Consider the following 17,146-nt stretch of genomic DNA (forward strand, 5'->3'; position numbering starts at 1 on the left):
AGCATCTCAACCCAGAATGGAGACCTGAAGGGCCAAATGAGAAACAACACAGGAGAGAAGCTATTTAGTAACTCAGTTTGTGGTAAAAACTTCAAACAAAGTGAATATCTGAATCTCCACATGAGACTCCACACAGGAGAGAAGCCATTTAGTTGCTCAGTTTGTAGTAAAAACTTCACTCTAAAAGCAGACCTGAAGAAACATACGAGAATCCAAACAGGAGAGAAGCCAATCAGCTGCTCTGTTTGTGGTAAAACCTTTAATCAAAGTGGAAATCTGAATCTCCATGTATGAATCCACACATGGGAGAGGCCATTTAGTTGTTGAGTTTGTGGTAAAAACTTTAACTAGTGGTAACCAACTTAAGTGGAAATCTGAATCACTTCTTAAAAATCCACACAGGAGAAGCCATTGTTACTCAGTTTGTGGTAAAAACTTCAACCAACGTGTAAATCTGAATCGCCACATGAAGATCCACACAGGAGAGAAGCCATTTAGTTGCTCACTTTGTGGTAAAAACTTTATCCAAAGTGGAAATCTGAATCACCACTTCAGAAACCACACAGGAGAGAAGCCGATTAGTTGTTTATCTTCTGAGAAAAGTTAGTTGATAAGAATGTTGGAAACAATGTATACAGAACAATTTGAGAAGACGCATGTCAAGCTATGTGAAGTAGAAAAAATATTAATCAAATCCTAAGTGTGTTACGAGAGCAGCAGCAGAAAATAAAGCTGCTGAAAATGAAATTTGCAGGTCCACAAAGGAGGATTTCCAATATGTTTGAATTCTGTCCCAATCTTTGAAATATATTTGAAGCTGTGTCGCTGTTGTATGCTTTACAATGCAAGAACATGTTCTACTGTTTCCTTTATTGCACGATACTGACATTATAAAGTGTTAAGCATTCCCAAATGTTTCATTGACTAGTCCGTCCAATTCTGGATGACCTAAGTGTAGTGATGATAACTTCAACATCTTCCTTATATGTAAATGTCTTTCTGTGTTTCCAGAGTCCCTTAACTCATCAACTCAAATTCAAATGCTACATCTCTCTCCTGATTAGGATCATGTTTTGTCCATGTATATCACAATTTAAATTACATATAGTACATACAAAATCACAAAATATATATAGTCATTCAATCCCAATTTGCAGTTTGAGGAATCCAATCCTACTGGGCTTTTTAGAGGTCAAAATACAGGAGTCAGAGACATTCAGGGTATTTTGTATGACACAGGTCTTAGGATATAACTGGTGAGCTTGTGTGAAAAGTACAGCCTTTATATCTTATGTTAAATAAAAAAATTCTACATGTTACATAACAAAACCTTCCAAATAAAGTCCCATACATGAGCATTACCATCTGTATGGACAGGCACTGATGTTCATGTCAATCTTCTTTTTCCGTGTTAAGATCCACAATGACCAAATACTTGAATAAATCATCCCTGGTTTGGTTCTGGCTGAGGACCTTCTCATTCTTTCTTTCTCCCCTATGTTACTTGTCTCTCTCAACAGTCAAGTTAAGTTTTGTTGGAAATCAGATGTTCTTTTTATTTACTCCCTCCGAACAACGGACCATAAAGTTAGTGTCTCTGCGGGGCGGCGATAGCTCGGTCTAGGGGATCGGTTTGGGAACCGGAGGGGCCGCCAGTTGGAGTTCCATATGGACCAAGCGTGGGCTGGAAGCTGGAGAATGCTGACTTACCGAGATGCTCTTGAGCAAGGCACAGAACCACCAAGGTGCTCTTGGCAAGGCACAGAACACCCAAACTGCTTCTGCAACATGGCTGCCCTGTGCCCCCTCTGTAGAGTGTGTGTGTGTGTGTGTGTGTGTGTGTGTGTGTGTGAGAATTACTTGTGATAGAATTGTATGGAATTGCATGTGATTTGACAAATAAAGTGTTTTCTCTTACATATGTAAAAGAAGAATAAAGCTCATGCGTTTTGCTTTTGAATGTGGTTAATACTGTATATCACTAAAAAACTACACTCGTCAAGTCCATTGACTTACATTTGATCACTTAGAGACGGAGGACTATTCGGCCTTGGCGGAGGTAGGTGTGCTCTTTTTGAGCGCCTTCTCCCTCCCTCCTCGGGCTGTAACTCACACTCCAGCCCAGTAGGTAGCAGCAGCGTTGCATGGGGGTCAAGTGCGTGGTTGCTCGCAGAATCGGAGGAAGAGGCAAAACCACCCGTGGCGAAGATGCGCTGATTGGTTATTTTAAGCAGCGGGGTTTTGCCGGCGTGGTTGGTCGCCTCACCTCACCATCATCACACCGCCGTCGCCTACACGCTCATCTTAGCCTTCCCGCTTCTGCGCAGCACGACCCGGTCAAATCTAGCTAGCTCCCCTTGTGTGTGTGAGCAGCATGTCTGAGTACGGCGCTCTCTCGACTAACGGGGTAGGCGCTGGGTTAAAGAAGGACGCTTTCGCTGACGCCGTACAAAGAGCAAGACAGGTACGAGCTACGTGATAGCATACGGTACACACGGCTACGGCGGCTAGGCTAGCGTATCCAGTTTAGGCATTAGCTTGGGCTAGCAAGCTAACCGCCGTTAGCGATACCACGAGCTAGTAGCTGTTAGCGTAGCTAGTTTGCGCTTTGAGTGATAGATAAATGGAATGAAAAGTGAGCGGAGCCTCGGCCTGTCTGTAACAGCAAAAGCAGAGACATTAGGCCGATGTTAAGTGTTATTTGCCGTTATCGCCGTGGTGCGTTAGCTAGATTAGCCAGGCGACATTGCGATACGGTGGTTTCTCTGCTCTGTGAATGTAACTTAACTGCTTGTTTGGTGGGTAGCGAGTCTTTTTGAACACCGAAAGGACCCGCCGGCTGACTGACGGGCTATATTAACCGATCAATCGACGCTTTTAAAATGCGTTTGTTGACTTGTGACTAAGTGTGGTATGGACAACAACAGACCGTTAAGATGTCAAGGGTCACAGGTTCATGTCTTTGTAGATTGCAGCTAAAATCGGAGGGGATGCTGTTCCTCCAGTGAGCAACAACGGAGAGGAAGACATCTATCCATTTGCAGCGCAGAAACGATCCCTGGAAGATGCAGGTGAAGTCGATACTCAAACTGGAGTTTAACCAACTTAGTTTTCCACTTTTACAAGACTCACTTCTCCTAATTTTTCAGATCAGCCTAATTCAAAGAAGTTAGCCTCTCAGAATGACAACGATTCTGCAATGGGTAGGTTAAACACACATGCACACACACACACCATGCCAGTGCACATTCAGTATTTTTCAACCCTAGTTCCAACATGAACGTCATCATCCTGTAAGTTCTGTATGTACCCTATGACATCATTGCAACTCCAGTCCACTTGTACTCAGGGTCTATGTATAAAGTTCAACAACAATAGTAGGGATAACACAACCTTCCTCCCTTCTCTCTATCTCTCTCTCCTCTTTCCCCTCTTTCTATGTAAAAAAAACGATCTCAAAAATACCCTACACCTGTATGCACATGTCATGTACAATGTCTGCTTCAATAAAAACAAATTGCAAAAAAAAAAAGATGTTCCAAGATGTTAACCGTTTTTTATTTTACAGCAATTGGAGCTCAACTGGCTGCCCTGTCTCAACAAAGGTACAGAGCCATTTAAGTCTGTTTTTTCAAAAAGATTTTATTATTATAAAGATGTGATGATCGTTCTTCAATCTGTGTGCAATGTTAGGCCCTCCTCAATGACAGAAGAGTACCGGGTGCCTGATGGCATGGTCGGCCTCAGTGAGTACATGCATACTCTTGCCCTCTCATACAAGGTGTTACACATGTTGTAACTCAAATCTAAAAGTGACTCTGCTGTGGTCCCATCAGTCATTGGTCGAGGAGGTGAGCAGATTAACAAGATACAACAGGATTCTGGCTGCAAGGTCCAGATTGCCCATGGTGAGCTGTGTGTTCTCATCTGTTCATGCAAATGATATTGGATTGACGATGTGCACTTCATTCATTACTGTGTTGAAATTCTTCTCAGACAGTGCAGGTCTTCCAGAAAGGAGTATTTCTCTGACTGGAGCACTTGATGCCATACAGTAAGTTGGTGTTGACTTGGATATATTTACTAATGACAAGTATTTCTTAAATTCCTCCTCAGCTGCACTAGCAAATTGTTTAAAGTGATCATTTTTGTTTCTGCATGCAGTTTGAGTATGAAAACCATCAGTCCTCTCCAAATATTCATGTCTGGACGTGCTATATATTGTGTGTCTGTATGTTTTGTGATCCCTTATAATTCTCCTGCCCTTCTGGTGAATTTGCTTACAGGAAAGCGAAGTCGTTGATAGATGAGATTGTGTCAAGGGGTCATGAGTCGACCAATGGGCAATCGGGTTCCATGCAGGAGATGATAATCCCTGCAGGCAAAGCCGGACTTATTATAGGCAAAGGAGGAGAGACCATAAGACAGCTACAGGTGAGACTTGGTGGCTCCATTTGTACAACAACAACAATCACGTTATTCATTTCATCACTACAACACAGCTATTAGAAGGAGAATTATTATAATAACACGAGATGCACGATAAGAGGGACTCTTTGAATTGCCTCTCTCAATGTATCTTAAAAAAATGTAAACCCTGTAAGGTTTTTGGGAGTTTTACCTGGTCATCCTTGAGAGTCGGGAACCATCTGTTGTTGTGGGCCCGTAAGGCCCTTTGAGACATTGTATGTGATATTGCGCTATACAAATAAACATTACCAATTAGTGTAATACATCTTGTCTTCGCAGGAGCGAGCTGGAGTTAAAATGTTTCTAATTCAAGATGGATCCCAGCCACCCAACATAGATAAACCTCTTCGCATCATTGGAGATCCCTACAAAGTGCAGGTATCCTTTGAGCACAATGGGCATGTTTAATTCTCAATGGGAAATGTTATGCTCCTGTGTGGATTTTACCTCACACATTCTTCCTTTTTGTCTTACGTTTGTAGCAAGCAAAGGAGATGGTCAACGAGATTCTACGAGACAGAGATCATGCAGGTTTTGGAGAAAGAGCTGAATATGGATCTCGAATGGGTGGAGGTGGTGGAGGTGGTGGAGGTGGTGGCGGCGGCGGCGGCGGCATCGATGTAAGTATTATGTGTATTTAATATGAACGTTAGACTTATGCCGATATCACAAGACCATTATTTGATGGTGCCACTCATGATTTGCACATTTTGATCAAACTTGTTGGTTCTAATTAAAGGTAGCGGTGCCCCGCCACTCTGTGGGAGTTGTGATTGGCCGTAATGGAGAGATGATCAAGAAGATCCAGAATGACGCTGGGGTAAAGATACAGTTTAAACCAGGTGAGTCCTCCTGCTACTAAATTATCTTAACGAAGATTTATTAAGTCACATTTCTGAGATTATATTCCAAATATTGTCTTAATCGTCTTCATGCAGGGATGGAAAATTGCATATCCACTGCAAAAATTGACAAACGATAAATGCAAATATACCGCCTCTCATAATAATACATGTTTTTTTTAGCTTGCATAAATAAACATAAAAGACCTATTGGTGCTTAAGATGAAGAATATTACGTCATGCATTTCCCATTTTTCCCAAATAATTGACTTGTATGAATAAATCACTGGGTCACAGAATCATTCCAAATTTGGTTATTCAAATTTGTCAGACACGTTGGTTGAGAATTGTCTTCCAGTCCATCCTCTGTCCTTGTTTTGAGTGTCTCTCCCTCTCTCTCTTATGCACCCTTCAAACATGTTCTTTTGTCATCAAAGATGATGGTGTGGGTCCTGAGAAAATTGCTCATATTATGGGTCCACCAGACCAGTGTCAACATGCTGCCTCCATCATCACAGACTTGCTACAGAGCATCCGAGCCCGAGACGAGGGAGGGCAAGGGGTAGGTACAGCGTGTAGGCGCATATCCTGTTGTCTGTCATGGGGTTGAAGCCTGTATTGGAGACATAGAATGCACGTCTATCCGCTGAGAATTTGGCAAACCGTAAACATAATGTGGTGCATTTGTGTTTGACAGGGTCCCCCTGGTGCAGGGATGCCACCTGGTGGGCGAGGACGGGGCAGAGGCCAAGGGAACTGGGGTCCTCCGGGAGGAGAGATGTCCTTTTCCATTCCTGCTCACAAATGTGGTCTTGTTATTGGAAGAGGTGGAGAGAATGTCAAGTCTATTAACCAGCAGACTGGTGCATTTGTGGAGATATCGCGCCAGCCACCACCAAATGGCGATCCAAACTACAAGTTATTCATCATCCGAGGGGCCCCACAACAGATCGACCATGCAAAGCAACTTATAGAAGAAAAGATTGAGGTACACACAAGAGTCTGAGCAAATAAAGAACACACAGGGTATCCAACTGTCAATAGATTACAATGACCTTTTAAGTGTTTATAGTCGCCACGTAAAGTTCACTTGGGGATCAAATCTCAATGATGCGACGAATGGAATGGTACACATCCATGTCTTGGTTCTTTGGCTTTCATAAGTGCAATTCAATGTTAATTTGAATGATGTTGGTCTTGTCTTTTCTAGGGTCCGCTGTGTCAAGTGGGTCCTGGTCCAGAAGGGCCTTGTGGTCCTATGGGTCCCTATAATCCTAACCCTTATAATGCAGGGCCTCCTGGTGGACCTCCTCAGTAAGTACATCTCTTACAAACCACTTAAAGGCAGTCTCTGCAAAGGAGACTGCTTTTTATAATTAAGGATTTGATATATCTGCCAGTGTCCTGATGCATGACTTTTTGTTTTCAGCAGTGGTGGCGCCCCTAGTGGTCCCCAGTACTGTTCTCAGGGTTGGGGAAATGCCTACCAGCAGTGGCAAGCTCCAGCTCCACATGACCCCAGTGAGTTCAATTTTCTGTGTGCTTACTGCCATTCTGTCTTCTCATGTAATCCTTTTACTACTTAACTGACCACTTTGTACAGTGGATCATCATTGTATTTCTTCCCCCATTTGTGGTGATCTCATTCATGCTCATGACATCAGGCTATCTTTTATTTCTCTGGCCTGCTCCCAAGCACGGTTGCTATGACAACAACTTTAATAAGTGCTTCAGAGAACCTAGAGATCCAGGGTCATGTCAAGTTGCTAACAATTAAATTCTGCACATTAATCCACAGAACAAGAATGGGCCCCAGGTGTTACTGTATTGACTTCCTGCAGTTTTATCGTGCATGGCCAATGTTTTATACTACTGTAGCTTTCCTGCTGATTTTCTGTTTGGCTTTTTCTTTGTCCATTTTGTAATAAGTTATCTCATGTAACATCCGTCTTGTCTGTTTTTTCCTTTCACTAGGCAAGGCAGCAGCAGACCCACAGGCAGCATGGGCAGCATACTACGCACAATGCTACAATCAACAACCAGGGGGCGCCATGGCAGGTCAGGCATCAGGAGCTACAGCAGCAGCACCAGGGGACCAGAGCCAAGCAGGACAGGCATCTGGGGGTCAGCCAGACTACACCAAGGCTTGGGAGGAGTACTACAAGAAGATGGGCATGAGTAAGTTTGATCTGCTGACACAATTCTGCTGTCGAAATGCAGCAATGGATGAGGCAAATATGATTTATCATTCATTTGATTAGTACAGTTAACTCATTTACAATGTTATCCAGTACACCAATAAAGGGACGTAGTTGCATGAGTTTGTCTATTACCAATCAAAGCTTTGTTTGCGTTTTCAGCCCAACCTGCTGGAGGGGCAGCGGCTGCTCCAGGTGCTGCCGCGACAACAGCGGCAGCAGCAGCAGCAGCAGCAGCAGCAGCAGCAGCAGCAGGAGGAGGAGGAGGTGGAGCTGGTGGTGCAGCTGCAGCTGGAGGCCAGCAGGACTACAGTGCAGCCTGGGCCGAGTATTACAGACAGCAGGCTGCCTACTTTGGACAGACGGGGCAGGCCCCTGGACAGGCAGCTGCTCCACAGCAGGGACAACAGGTAGCACAAACATGTATACACACACAACCACTGTCTAAATTAAACTTAGTACTTGTCTGAAAATCATTGTTAAAAAGACATGCATACTGTATAATTGATAGTAACCCTCCTTGTTTTCAGTGATATTAAAATACACAGTCTCAGTGTAAAAGCAATCACTCACTAACGCAGTTGATTCCCCCCCAGTCGTCATTGGTTCTATCACGACTATCAATGGCATTTGGTTGACTGGCTACAACCATGATAGTCGGTTTGTATTTACTGGTATGGTTTTGCTTTGATGTTACTGACTTGGAAAACAATTAAGAACGGGCAGAAACCAAAGGTATATTTTGAACGTTACAATCTCTCAATTTGAGTTGTATCTTTATTGATCTGTGTGAATGTTTTACCAGCACGTGGTGCATGGCAATTGTTATTTTTGAAGCATACACAAACTGTGCGTGTTTTCATATATTTAACACACACACTCGCTAATGAGAGTTCACACATTTGAACGTGAAACAAACACTAACAGTATTTTGCTTTGTCTCTTTTCAGGCCCAGTAAATATGAGCGTCTTGGCTGTTTTTTGGGATTTTCTTTGGACGGCTGTGATGGTTACCTGGACTTGTTTTCTTCTGTCACACGATCCTTTTTTTGGCTTTAATAATACAAGACCTCAGTTTAATCGTCCATCTCTGCATTTTGCATCCCCCCCTCCCCAACCTCGTCTGGTTTTTAAAGTCAAAACTGAAGAAAAGGGAAGACATTGTGTACTGAACAAAGCACTAAATAATTACTTCAGTTTTTTCATTCAGTTCCCCCCCCACCCCCCACCCCTCCCCACCACCACCACCTGGTCAATGCAACTGATGAACTGAAATCGTTTTCAATGTGAAAAAAAACAAAAAAAACAAGCATCTTTGCAAGTTAGTATAACAGCATCTCAATACGGACTTAAGTAGATAGCTTCTTTTCCTTCATCTTCCTGAGGGCAAAAAGTGTCAAGCAGTATTTTGAATAGTACAATAATTATGTTTGTAAGAAAAATTGTTAATTAATTTAGTTTTTTCTTTTTCCTTTTTGTTCTTGGAGTTTTATGTTGTTTTTTTGTTTTTTAAATGCATTCCTAGTGTTTCAGTTGCAGGTGTATTCTCACCCTGCTTTTTTTGTTTTCATTGTAATTTTTTAAGGGGGGTCATGGATGTCTTTATACTGTGTGTGTGTGAGAGAGAGAGAGAGAGAGAGAGAGAGTGTGTGTGTTTGTGTGTGTGTGCCAGTCGGAGTGTGAATGTGTGAGAAAGGGAGAGAGACTTTTGGCCCTCTGTTTAGGTTTATTGTTCAAGACCTTTGTTTATTTTGTTCAATTATGATGATTTTTAATGTTATTTTTTACTGCTTGTTTTTAAATACTAAACAATAAAAAGATTCACATAACTTAAACCCTTTTTCTGCGTTTTCATTATTTGTGCTTTGTTGCTGGAAGTTGAATCCTCGATTGACTGATAGGATATTTTGATTGAAGTTGCTTTTTTGGCGTGTTGACCCTCATCCATGGAATCAGAAGCTCTGGCTGCTGTCTTTGTTGTGGTTCGTGATGGATGGAAGTACCGGTAGACCTGCCCCGGGACGTGAACCAATCGGGGCGGCGCTGAACGCTACGCAAACAAACAGCACAGGGGAGAGATGGCGCCCAGCTCGAAATCCGAAAAGGACGGCAAACAGAAAGCGCAAAGGAAACATAAAGACCATGTCGTCAAGCTTCTCACGCGTGGGAAGGTAGGCACGAAACTCGCCCGAAAATGTGTGACGTGTTTTCTGAAGCGTGGCTCAGATCCACAGGGGGAATGAATCTCCTCTACTCAAGCCTCATCTCACCAGCTTGTCCTGGCTGCTAATAGCTAACCGGCTAACTAGCTTGGCGGCGAGCTAACTTTCCAACTTAAAACTAAACGCGTCTTTACCGAGCGGGCTGCTCATTAATGCTACATATGTTGAAGGCGCTGCGTTTTGCGTGTGTTTCTGCTTAACGTTTTTCCGTCTCTCGGGCTCCGCTTGCTCACGGGCTTGTGGACAACTGAGTGGAGGTTCTGGTGCTACAATGTTAGCCGTTTAACCCAAACGGCAATGGCGTTTAGTTAGCTTCTGCTCAATCTCACAACCAAAGCGCAGCGTTGGAGTGCTCAGCTCTTTCCAAGGCCTTAACATTCAATCAACTATTTTATTTAATGGACACTTACCTTATCGGGCCCTTAACCTACATTGTTTATTTATGTGCTTGTTGAATTTGGCCGAATTTTAAGTGATGTCCTTTATGTCTTTGAACCAGCATCACTGAATTTCATCGATATTCTAATGTCTTAATGTTACTTAACTATCATAGTCAACAATAACGGCTATCAGTCCTTTGGCAACGCTTAGTTGTACAATTAGTTGATCTTCATTCCATCTTTGGGTGCTTCTAACACTGTGACCTCCATGTTTGCCAGTATTCAACACCACCTTTCTCCACCTTTCCACAGCTGTCAGGACACTTCTCTCAACGTCTGTTCAGGAAGCTCCCACCTCGAGTGTGTGTCCCCTTGAAAAACATCGTCAGCGAGGACTTCCTTCGAGCCGGGTCAGTGTGTCCCACAAGGTTTCTCTCTCCTGCCCCAAACCTGCAACTGCTCCTTGGTTTGGTTTGTCTTAAGACGGATGACATCATACGTATCCTCTCACCTTTTGTGTTCCAGGCACATCTTTCTGGGCTTCACCAAATGTGGTCGCTATGTTCTATCCTACACCAGTGATTGTGGAGAGGATGATGATTTCTCTTTCTATATATACCATCTTTATTGGTGGGAGTTCAACCTGCACAGTCGACTCAAACAGGTAAAGGACAGGATTGTTTATTTACACACTACCTGAAAATCAGTCAGCGTTCACAATTCAGTCTTTTTGTGCAAGTTAATGTCCCCTTGCGGTATGAATGTCAAAACATTCACGTGCAGCTGTTTTGCACCGCTTTTCCCCCGCACGCTAGGTCCACCATGTGCGACTGTTTGCAGAGGAGGAAATCTACAGCGACCTGTACCTGACTGTGTGTGAGTGGCCAAACGACCACACCAAAATAGTCATCTTTGGCTTCAAGTAAGAGGCGATGAATAGACCGATCAATAACCAAATGAAGCTGATCTTACTCAGTTGCAGTTTGTGTGTGTGTCCTAACACGTGTGCCTCTCCGCCCGCCAGCACGCGCAGTTCAAGCGATGTTCTGATGAACTTCATGATGAGCGATGAGAACAGCAGAGACATTTACATCACCATTGCTTCCATGCCTCCTCCCAAATCTTGCTCCCACTGCTGTCCGGTTCCCTCAGTCTCGACCATACGCACAGGTAAATAGACACACACTGCTCATCACATAGAACAGGCTCTAGTGTGGTAGAATCGGACCGAGTCAAACTGGCCGCATCTGGCCGTCGGATGAAGCAAACTGTGACCTGAAAGCGCACACTTCACTCCGCTCGCTCTCTCTCTCTCTTTCCTGCCGGGCGCCTCTTCCTCACTGTTTCCACAGGTGGTGAGTGTCTGGAGCACGGCTATGTGCTCAACAGCAGGTACCAGGTGGTGTATCCTTTCCCGACGTTCCAGCCAGCTTTCCAGCTTAAGAAGGACCAGGTCATCCTGTTGAACACTAGCTACTCCCTGGTGGCCTGTGGCGTCTCACTCTGCCCAGGTAGCACACACACACACATGCATGAACCTGCCATATCAAAGCTCGTCTCGATAGAAATCACAACACCTTGTACAAATCCCCTGAATGTTGCTTTCATGTCACGAAGTTAGACAAGCTGATCTGCTCTGGATGTGTCTTACAGAGGACAGGATGGGTTTCTCACATGATTGTGAACAGCAAATTGGTCAGATTCAGTTCTTATCAGGAGGAGTTGGCAGTGTGGGACGGCAGGAACACCAAGCCAGCAAAGGATAACACTTCAGAAATATAATCTGGGTTTCTTTTGTCTGATCCAAAAGCAGTTAACTGCCGCAAAGTCCCTTCCAGGATAAAATGACCAATTATTATTCATCATTTTTGATCCTGACACCGCATATCTGTTACAGAGGCTACTGATGGACCTTTACAGTGCTATATGTTTGCGTTTCTGTGGCAGGTAAGGAGGGTCAGTCCTCCCAGATCCTCTACACAAAGAGAGCTGCTCCTCTGTCAGGCCAAGCCCCTGCATCCGTCTCCTCCACCTCCTCGGCCTCCTCTTCCACATTACCTCAGGGATCCTCAGAAAGCAGACTGACCTCCAGCAGGCCCGTCTCTTTTCCCACATCGCCTAGCCAGTCACAGGCAGCCGTACGAGCCCGGGAGTTTGCCGCTGACCTCTTCCGACGCGCCCAGGGAGGAGGAGGAGGGAGAGAAAATGAAAGCCAGGGGGAGAGAAGAACAGCAGCCAGTGATGGAAAAGAGGCCGTGCACAGTACGAGCGACAGAGAGACATGTGCAGAGACTCAGAGAGACACGCACGACTGTAAAGAGAGACGGGAGGAGGAGGAGAGACGGACTCATTTACCACAAGGGTCAGCATCAGGTGGGGCCCATGATCTGAGCTCGGAGCAGATCATGTCTCCCGCCTCCTCTTCTTCGTCTCCTTTATCCCCACCTACACCGACCTCATCCTCATCCCAAGAGACAGGCTCCAGCGAGCCCGGATACGTCAACTACTCGTGCCTGCACTACCGCCTCCAACAGCCAGGGGCAGCCGAGCAGAACGCAGGAGGTGAGAGAGGAAGACATCAGCTCCAGCTAGGAAATGAAGTGCAATCACTGGAGTGGGTGCAAAGACGCATGGAGGAAGAGTAGGGCCAGTAAAATGAGTTCTCGTCAGACAAAACAGTGATGTAGTGGGTTAAAACATCGGATTTATTCAGATGAAGTCACAAAACCTTATGGATGAACAGAAACATGTCCCACTCCAGTGATTGCACATCTGTAAACCTCATCAACCAACAAACACTTATTTAACACTTTCCATACAAAAATGCAACTTGAGTGTGATCTCCATGGTTGATTAAGACGACAGGAAGTAAGGCGCAACATAGGGGGGTTGCTATGGAGACCACTAGACTAATGCATGTAGAGATAAACAGATCAAAGCTTTAAGTAAAGGGGAAATAAGAAAGTAGTGTGAATATTATACATACCAAAAATTAACAATAGCACACTGAGGCTAAAAGGTACCGAAAAAATGTTAAGGTGGCTAATGAATCTGTGAAATAATGACGGAAAATAAAAGTAGTTACACCCTAGTCGTCTGCTGCAGTTGACCAATCAGAATTGCACATTTCAGGGATTTCTGTGCCTGTGTGAGGAGGGCACCAGTCCGGCTGCCCTTTTAGTTGCTTTGACCTCTGGAGGGTTCAGATCCTGAGCTGGAACGCTGCTACGGTCATGTCTGACTTCTGTCGGTTGGTCCTCTCCTTTTCCTTTTTGCTCTTTCTAGGTTATGAAGACGATAAGGTCCAGCTGCCTTTCACAGTCACGGATCTTAATGGACGTAACCTGCAGCTGGTCAGCGGGCCGCACGATGGAAAGGTTCGCTCTCACACGTCTGCATCATCACCATCATGCAAAGCCACTGAGAACTGATGTGTTCTGTCACAGAACAAGAGGTGTTAGAGACTTGTGTGTGAAGGCAATTACGTGTTGTCTCTCTTGCAGAGTGTGTGTGTGGAGCAGCTGACTCTGGACTTTGAGTATCTTATCAATGAGGTGATCAGGAGTGATGCGGCGTGGGCCCGTCAGTTCTGCTCCTTCAGTGACTACGATGTGGTGATACTGGAGGTGAACACAAGCATACACACACACATACACAAACTACAGTCCGTACTCATCCTCATTACATTCTATTGGAGAGTTACTGTAGGACTGTGATAGGAAGGCTGGAATGAAATGTTGTTTGGTGTTTATCAGGTGTGTCCAGAGACCAACACGGTGATGATCAACATTGGCCTGCTGCTACTTGCCTTCTCCACCCCAGAGGAGCACTTCAGGTACAGGCCCACTTCCTGTTATTAATCTCCCAAAGCCTCACTAACCCTGTAAATGTGTGTGTCTTTGTGAGCGAGTGATCCTTGTCTCACTGTTCTACTATACTGAAACATTGAAACACATTTTCCTCCCCACTTATTGTCTTTTTCATTGCTTCTGTTCTCAGGCCGAGCACTTACCTTTCCAACCTGCAGGTGAGCTGGGACCTGAACACAGGCGTGTGTTCCACCGTCGGTGTCGGCGACCTCACAGAGGTCAAGGGTCAGACGAGGTGAGCACCTTCTGCCACGCCTTTCCACTCGTGTCCCTCTGTGTATTTCTGTTCCGCTGACGGGCGTCTCTCTTTGTCTCCTGTCAGTGGGAGTGTGTGGAGTTCTTACAGGAAGTCTTGCGTGGACATGGTGATGAAGTGGCTGGTTCCTGAAAGCAGCTCCCGCTACATCAATCGCATGACAAATGAAGCCTTGCACAAAGGTGTGTTATATGTGCACATACACACCCTTTGACCCGTCACCTCAACAGCAGCCAGCGAGCATTGAGTGTACACATAGAAAAGAAAAAGAAAATGAGCTTTGCATTTGCTGATATTCATTCACATTCACACACATTGGAGGAGCTTTGCTACCAGTGTGATACAGATGACATCACATTGTTGAGTACAGGGCCTATTGTTACATGTGATTAGTAAGTAAGAGATGCGTTAGTAGTGCAGATATTAGTAGTTATCTCCTAAGTTACTGTATTGGTATTGATTTTGGTTGCAGGCTAAAAATGGCATAAATGAGGCAGTGTCTTTTTCTGCTTGCAGTAGCAGTTATCTGCACTCTTTGTACCCCAAGTACTCTTTATTGTCTGCCAGAGAAAGTGTGCAAATGTGTGTGTAATGAAAACCTACAAATGGATGTCTGTTGCTATTTTCAAACTTTGCCATTTGTGCTCATCAAACTTCTTCTCTCTCTCTCTTCTTACCCGCAGGCTCGTCCCTGCAAGTGTTAGCGGACAGTGACCGATGCACCTGGATTGTATTATGAAGGAAGCACGACTGCACCTGCACACATACACACACATGCGCACACGCACACACACACACACACACACACACACACACACACACACACACACACACACACACACACACACACACACACGGACATTGCCTCGTCTTCAGTGCCTGACCTTGATGTGGGGAAAGCTGCAGACGTCCAGTAACTACACTTCAGTAACATGTAGTTAACACACCTCTCAAATTGAATTTCTACAAGTGAACAAACAATGCTGTAGGTTCAAACCAACTGTTTTCTAGCCGATCTTTATTTCAATTTCTTTTTGTAATTGTGTACTGTATTCGTGCAACCACCAAAACAAAGAGCAGGACTGAACAGAAATAGTTTTGTTTTTTTTTATACATAAAGGTGTAATGTTACTCCAGTGTGCATATTTTGTAAGTGAATTTATGCAATGGCTGTACCTGTGTGTTATTCACGAGGTGAGTGTATCCCCTAGAATGAGTGTGTATGGTTGGGTTTATCCATGCCTGTCTGATCTGTGTTCACTCATGTAACTATTTCATTCTCGTAAGGGAACTAAATCATCCCACTACTCCATCACTCGGCTCTGGGCATCTTTTTTCCTTTTAATATGCATTCTGTAAGTCGTAGGTTATTGCTGTCACCTGCTTAGCTGGTGGACGTCTGGCTGTACGTCCATAAGAATGGAAATGAGTGTATGTATGTTCTATTGGGATATTTTTGTTGAAATAAAATGTTCAAAATATTTGTAATAAGTTGGTTCTGTTATTTCAATGGGGTGAAAGGGTTTTGCAGTACAATGTTGAAAACGGTTTCATCGAAAGAAATTACATCTTTTTAGTCAACAGTGAGGGTAGAGCACAGATTAAGGACAGAGGTCTGTAACAACAATATATCCTAATTTATAAGAAGTTCAGCAGCACAAGCTGGAGGACAGAATCAAACTTGCAAATTCTCCGATAGCGACATTGCATTAGGACAATTATGTGTACAAACTGTTTCATTTGGTGGATTATGGGTGGGCAGATTATCCTTGGGGTCGGGGGGAAACCTCAGCACTTTCTAATAGCAGCGGTGACCTTATGTGTTTTTAATGTCCAACACATTATGATCCTCTGCTCGTGCCACAGGGGAAGCTAGTGGCTGAGCATTTGTAAAGGGTTTAGAATCTTATATGTGTTTACATGCCTCGTCCATTTCCACAATGAAAATAAACCTCAATACTCTGGATAGTGGACAATAGACATACCACATGTTTCTTAAGGCAATAATGGTTGCAACAAAATACAAATAGTTTGGATATATCAATGTTCACAAAAGGTACATAATAGATTTTGTCTGCAGCTAAAAATCCACACACAGACTCTGGGGGGCACGAGGATCCATTGGCATGAGTTTGAAGAAAATTTAAATATTGGTCATATTTTCAGAAAAGGTAAAGGGGAACCCTTATCAAATTTGATGTTTTTTGAACGGGCCATATCTTGGCCTAGGAAACACACAAAAAGCCAATAATTTACAATTTTGACCAAATTCCAATTCCTTTAAAAGCCCATATCTTGGACAAGGACGAAGCTAGAGTGCAATATATTCAACATATACAATGGAAAGAAAAGGCGAAACCCTTTGGAACTATTTGGATTTCTTCATTAATTGCTCAGCAAACATGTTGTCATCTTACTCTTCGTCATAATAATGGATCAACTCACATCTGTTTGAGTTGTCCGAGAAATAACCACACTCCTTTTTGTGAAAGCTGATCCGCAGGCACATACACATTAAAACATCCCAGCTGTGCGGCAGCGTCATGGTTTAGGGCTGCTGTGCTTCCTCGGGCATTGGACGGCTTGCATGTATTGGTTTAAATGTTAACATACCCAATCAATCTTGTGTATAATAATTATAAATAAAGAAATCTTAAATGTTTGTCACTAGTTTGCAGAAAATGTGTACTACTATTAATGTGACTCAGGGTGAAGAACAACCATGTTTATCCTCATCATTTCCAAAGAGTTCAGCTTATTCTTCCCACTGTCACTGTTCCCTGTAGATACCCAGAAAATAAACATCTTCTTTTACATTACAAAAATCTTTCACATTGTATGAGAGCATATCCGCTGGTATTGAGGATATACTGTAGCATTAGAGGTGCTCCTGATTGACAGTGACAGGC

At 43.9% G+C, this 17,146-nt stretch overlaps 2 protein-coding genes across 3 annotated transcripts; both read left to right on the top strand.

Annotated features, from left to right (window-relative positions):
* The first annotated feature begins 2,180 nt into the window (after window positions 1-2,180).
* On the top strand, window positions 2,181-9,345 carry khsrp (KH-type splicing regulatory protein). 2 transcript variants are annotated; one of them, XM_076145820.1, is made up of 18 exons: window positions 2,181-2,464; window positions 2,969-3,071; window positions 3,150-3,203; window positions 3,569-3,605; window positions 3,694-3,746; window positions 3,837-3,908; window positions 3,997-4,054; window positions 4,287-4,434; window positions 4,750-4,848; window positions 4,953-5,090; window positions 5,210-5,312; window positions 5,750-5,874; window positions 6,010-6,300; window positions 6,523-6,626; window positions 6,742-6,833; window positions 7,287-7,490; window positions 7,673-7,920; window positions 8,461-9,345. In XM_076145820.1, exons 1-18 carry the CDS (start codon window positions 2,375-2,377, stop codon window positions 8,467-8,469), a joined length of 2,028 nt encoding a protein of 675 aa, XP_076001935.1. In that variant the 5' UTR covers window positions 2,181-2,374; the 3' UTR covers window positions 8,470-9,345. The 2 variants fall into 2 exon arrangements, with proteins under 2 accessions (XP_076001935.1, XP_076001936.1); XM_076145821.1 differs by having other exon boundaries at window positions 6,745-6,833.
* A 214-nt stretch (window positions 9,346-9,559) lies between these two features.
* dcaf15 (DDB1 and CUL4 associated factor 15) lies at window positions 9,560-15,718 on the top strand. Its single transcript, XM_076145822.1, has 13 exons — window positions 9,560-9,681; window positions 10,425-10,522; window positions 10,638-10,776; window positions 10,928-11,034; window positions 11,137-11,282; window positions 11,465-11,623; window positions 12,060-12,674; window positions 13,398-13,489; window positions 13,616-13,738; window positions 13,868-13,947; window positions 14,112-14,216; window positions 14,304-14,419; window positions 14,921-15,718. The coding sequence occupies exons 1-13, from the start codon at window positions 9,589-9,591 to the stop codon at window positions 14,974-14,976; spliced, it is 1,929 nt and encodes a 642-aa protein (XP_076001937.1). The 5' UTR covers window positions 9,560-9,588; the 3' UTR covers window positions 14,977-15,718.
* Window positions 15,719-17,146: the final 1,428 nt, after the last annotated feature.

The sequence above is a fragment of the Genypterus blacodes genome, unplaced genomic scaffold (genome assembly GCF_046128005.1).
Source record: "Genypterus blacodes isolate CSIRO-AG114 ecotype Tasmania unplaced genomic scaffold, CSIRO-AGI_Gbla_v1 ptg000030l_1, whole genome shotgun sequence".
NCBI lineage: Eukaryota > Metazoa > Chordata > Actinopteri > Ophidiiformes > Ophidiidae > Genypterus > Genypterus blacodes.